The sequence below is a fragment of the Pterocles gutturalis genome, unplaced genomic scaffold (assembly GCF_000699245.1).
Source record: "Pterocles gutturalis isolate BGI_N339 unplaced genomic scaffold, ASM69924v1 scaffold37703, whole genome shotgun sequence".
Taxonomy (NCBI): domain Eukaryota; kingdom Metazoa; phylum Chordata; class Aves; order Pterocliformes; family Pteroclidae; genus Pterocles; species Pterocles gutturalis.
Genome location: NW_010121741.1, coordinates 1 through 4,882, shown reverse-complemented (window position 1 = coordinate 4,882; position 4,882 = coordinate 1). Strand labels below are relative to the sequence as shown.

Sequence of the window (4,882 nt, the reverse complement as noted above, 5' to 3'; positions counted from 1 at the left end):
GAATGGCGTATCGACTCCCATAATATGGGCAGGCTTTGGTCTCCCTTCCCAAAGCCACCAACTGCTCAATATCCTTCACTTCCACTAGAACTTCATCACGGAGAAACTGCATTTGCTCGTAGGAATAAAATGGGCATACAATGCGACTCACACGTCTCTTCTTCCCTTCATTCTCTTCATCACTCTTCTTTTCTAACAGCAGAAATCAAAATAAAGGTATAAGCAATACACACAATAAAACAACAACTTTGCAGAACCTCCTGGATTTCAAAGCAGGCTTTGTCACGTGTATTTTTAACCTACCATCTATTTAAAAACTAGTTAGCTGTAACATTTCCATCTCCACAGTGAACACTACTCTTGCCACTTAGATCTAGCCATGTGACATTTTCCAGCATTTCTAGTACTGAGTTACAAAGACAAATATACTTCCGTTCCAGAAGTCCTGACCAACCTAAGACACTCAGAAAATACATATAGATCTCAGCATCCTAGCCTGGAGGTCAACAAAAGTAAAAGCGCTCAGGATCTCTAGCTTTGCTCCTCCAACCTGCCATTTTCAAGCTCCTACCACTCTCTTGCTAGAACTGACTGGCAGTGTGCACTATCTCCAGACTCTCATACCAGCTTCATCAGCAATTGCTTCCCCAGGCTGGAAGTGTTCCTACCAAGTTTGTTCTTTTGCATCTCCATGCAGCGGTCATTGATGAGCTGGAGAGCCCCCAAGCGTTGCACTTCCTCATTCACACACAGGTTCTTGGACATGCAAAGAGAGGAAGAGGTAGGGGGTCATTAAGCACTGAGTGCCCCCTGTGCACCCTTTGCTGTAAAATAAAAGATCTCTTTAAAGCAGTCTCAGGGAAGATTTCAAAATGGAAAAGACTCTCCGTCAGACATTGTGTACATTAACTTTTACAAACAGGCTCAAAACCCGTAAAAACTTTGCGAGAAAAAAAATGAGAAAAGGTGCACTGAGACGGCTCACTGCTACACAGCAGCTTCTAAAATATGCTGCCAGAAGTAACACTAAGGAGAGCACCTTCACAGTGACTCAGACATCTGTAATATTCCACATCAGAAAACGAAAAACAGATTTTTGCATTTACATCAAAGGGTAAACGGCAAAACACCGCTCACAGAAAAATGTACATCACACAGATCTGTGTCACAACCCATGACTGCTTTAGTTTTTCAATGGGAGATTCAGTCAATCCCTGAGATGCCTTCTGTGGCGTCACATCCACACACCTCCTCATAAAGTCTCCCATGTTAAGCTGACATCCACTCTAGGTGCCTTGTGAACAATACCACATACCTGCCTGGATCCCAAGGAGACCAGACGTGTGTTTTTGCCAAAAGGACTTTTTTGCACCTCGCGCACAAACTGAGACAGCTGAGAGTGAGTGCGGCTGCAGTAGTAAATCTACAATGAGGAAGAAGAAAGGGAAGACAAGAACAACACAGACGCCAATCTCCTACCTACAACCAATCCTGCAAGGAGGCATTTAAGCACCTCAACAAGGTTAATCTTGCTCAAGCCTTCAAAAACACAAGGCAAAGCACATGTTTGAGTGTCACCTGAGAACCGCTGAGCCCAAGAGCCTTATCTTTGTTTTCTCCTATGCATTTGCCCTTGTTCCATTTAATTTTCCAAGGTCCCTACAAAAACAGGGACTCACCACTGGAAAGTAATAAAAAACTGTTTCTTGCAGTATGCTCTTAGAGCAAGCCACAGCAAAAATTCAGCAGTACTTGCAGAGCAAGCTGCTTAGGCAGCCAGTGTAGTCCAGAAGGAGATGAGCACAGCAGAACTGGTTGTTATTATCAACTAACTTGGCAGTTATTGGATGCTAGCTCCTAAATCCGTCTGTACCACGTGTCTCTGGGAAGTGCGCAAGGAAGCCATAATTCTGCTCACTCCTACGCTGTTCTATGAGGTGGCACTATTTACTTTCCTTATCTCACCTTAGTCACATGCTCCTCTTCTAAATCATTGTCATCTTCTTCCAGCCTAAGCAAAGAGAAAGCTGAAACAGTTTCCTTTCAGCAGATCACTGACAGAATCAAATGATGCTCTACTACAAGAGAGGAGTCTCAAGAGAGATGCTATTGTCATCTCAAGAAGAGCCTCAGATCTTAACTCGGGAGGTAAAAGAAAAATTGACTTTTTAAGTGTGTACAATCAAGTCAAGCCTTGCTCTTTAAAAGAAAAATGTCTGTAGGGCTGTGTCTTTAGCAACTTCAAGAAATTATTTTTTTCTCTTAAATCTGGGGCTTCTAAGCCCCAGGCGTAAGCTAATCAGTGCTATACTATTCTTTGGTGAACTTATTGATTTTTGTAAAACTTTCCCTTTAGAGACAATTTGCCACCCTCAAGCTATTGCATAAAGAAAAGCTTCAGGAAGATATTTAGCTGCCATAGAGTTCCTCAAAGGCAACAGCAGTTTAATGTTTGATAAACTTCATATAAACGAAGTAGTTAAAAGTTTTGCAATTTCTAAGGCAGGAGGATCTGTCTAGATACTAATTAGTAAATTTGTATTTTAAATGTATTTGACTTTTCATGCTGAAGTATGGCTTCTGGCTTTCTGCATAAAGCAAATGGAGGAGAGAGAAAAGTGTGCATGGGGTTTTCATGCTGAAGCTCAGTCTTTAGAAATGTGAACATCTCTCCCTTTAGAGTATCAAAAGATGCCAGCACTAATCTGCAGGACTGAGAGCTTCCTCTGATGTCCTGAGTCACATTTTGCTTTTCTAGTGCAAGGAACTTGATCTCAAGTAATTCACTCAGCATCCAGTGGCATTCTTTGGGAAACTGGGCATGGATAAAGGCAGGACATTGCCACACATTTTAAGAAAGATGCACTTTCTCAGAAAACACTTCAGGTCACTCTGATCAGTCTAACAAAAGCTTAAAAAACAAAACAAAACAAAATTCCCAAAACACACCAAACCAACCAATTAAGCACACAAACTTCCGGAATGACTACGTTACACAGCTTGAATGGGGGAGAAACTCCAGATCTTCACAATCACAGGTGAAATCTCTTTAATCAAGGCATGCCAAAAATAATATAGAAAAAGTTTAACTGGCACAGAACCCCCTCAGTCCCTGCCCTTACCCAGATAACACTTTATTTTCTTCGTCACTCTCATATTCAGCAAGAATCAGCTCCTCCTCGTTGTGATCCAACTGCTCTAGAACATCCACTCCAGCTCCCTCTGAAAGAACGTCCTTGCTGAGCTGAAGAAGGCGCTTTGTCTCATCCTCAGATCTCTGAAAGGAACACATGATCACATCATTTCTCATACAGAGAGGTAGCACACACCACTTTATGCCGGGGACAGGTCAGAAGACGGCACAGTCTCTCACCTGTAACACAGAGAACAGCTTGCTGGGTAAATCCCCAGCAGGACAAGCAAATGCACCAAGGGTGTCTGAAGCTGTTCTAAAAACTAATAGCCTAGCAGCCTAGTAAGTCTGCTTGTTTGGGGACCTGAAGTGGGTATTTCTGGGAAGTTTGACTCATACCGTCAAAAAGCTCTTAGAATCAAGAGTACTGAAACCAGTTCACCCATCTAAATGGCAGGAAAATATACCTGTGAACTTTTTATATGTAGAAAAGAGACAATACTGAACAACACAACCACATTTGCTATGAAAGTAAACAACTACAACAGTTCCCTTGTGGTAAGCAAACTACAACCAAAGCCTGACCTGGCTTTTTTTTTGGGGGAGGGCGGGGTGGTGCGGGCTTGTGTTCCCATGGTCTTAAAATTTAACCACAGTCCTACAGGTTTTATTCCAGAGGTACAGAGTGTTCACATATGCTCATAAAACAGAGCTTTCAAAAAAAAAAAAAAAACAAAACCAAAAAAGCCAAGTATTAAAGCTTTTAAAACAAAAGCAGAGGGCCAGAAGCCATCAGAACACCTGCCCTTTCTATCCACACACAAACACTACCACAGGAAATTCTCTATGCACAAGCTGTTTTTCACATCTGTACTTTAAAAAAGAAAATCTAACAAAAAATTATGGATGGCCCATTTCAGCAACCTAATAAAAAGAACGCCCCAAACAGATGGGTTGGAAAATTCACAGTGAAGTCGCAGATATAAGCGAGTATGAACAATACCGGAGGTAACCAAAACAGAAAGTTCTAATCTCTATGGGATAACTCACCTTTCTCTTTGCTGCGTATTTTAACTGCACATTATGGCGAATTTTCTCAAGACGTTCTTCTCGCTTTTTCCTCCTGATCTGCTCTTCCTAAAATAAAGGGAGAATGAAGAAAGAGTGAAGTGTATTTAGTCCTAAACCCCAGGTACAATTACTTCCCTATGCCCTGGGGATAGGAAAAAAAAAACCAAACCACCTTGGAAACAAAACTGTCAATACACAGTCCCTTTCTCAAGTGCACAGCTGTTACATATATGTTCAGAGTAATACAGTTTTGTATCTTATGCAACCTGCACAGCAATGTCTCATCCCTCTTAACTGAAACAAAGTCCTGGGAAAGACAAAGACCACCATCAAAGTTTGCTTCACTTGTTTTTCCAATCTTCACCCAGGCTATCAGCCTTTCTGATCCTCACACCTCCTTATTTCACCCATCCTCTAAACAGGAACATTTCTCAACCTTTAGCCTGTTCACCATGTCCTGCTCTTCTTTCTTCTGCACAAACGCCGTGACCCAGTCGGGTTCTCCAGCAGTGCCATTGCTCTCCAGCTGTCCTGGTTCCGCTGAAGTTGGTGGCTTCTTCCCCTCCTGTCCGCTGTGCTCAAGTGCCAGAAGTCGTGCCTCCTCCTGCTGCTTTTTCTCCTCAAAATCCCGGAGCCAGGAGAGGGCCCCGCAGATGAGACTCAGGGACTTTCCCTGCC

General features: G+C 42.5%; 1 protein-coding gene across 1 annotated transcript in view; it reads right to left on the bottom strand.

Moving 5' to 3' along the window:
• Nucleotides 1-4,877, bottom strand: part of DDX11 (DEAD/H (Asp-Glu-Ala-Asp/His) box helicase 11) — a gene marked incomplete at both ends in the record, with an annotated part of 10,552 nt that extends 5,675 nt beyond the window's left edge. Inside the window, 7 exon segments of the mRNA XM_010077342.1 lie at nucleotides 8-192; nucleotides 669-756; nucleotides 1,316-1,423; nucleotides 1,966-2,011; nucleotides 3,123-3,277; nucleotides 4,184-4,270; nucleotides 4,641-4,877. Of these exon segments, the coding sequence (XP_010075644.1) occupies nucleotides 8-192; nucleotides 669-756; nucleotides 1,316-1,423; nucleotides 1,966-2,011; nucleotides 3,123-3,277; nucleotides 4,184-4,270; nucleotides 4,641-4,877 (906 nt within the window).
• Nucleotides 4,878-4,882: the final 5 nt, after the last annotated feature.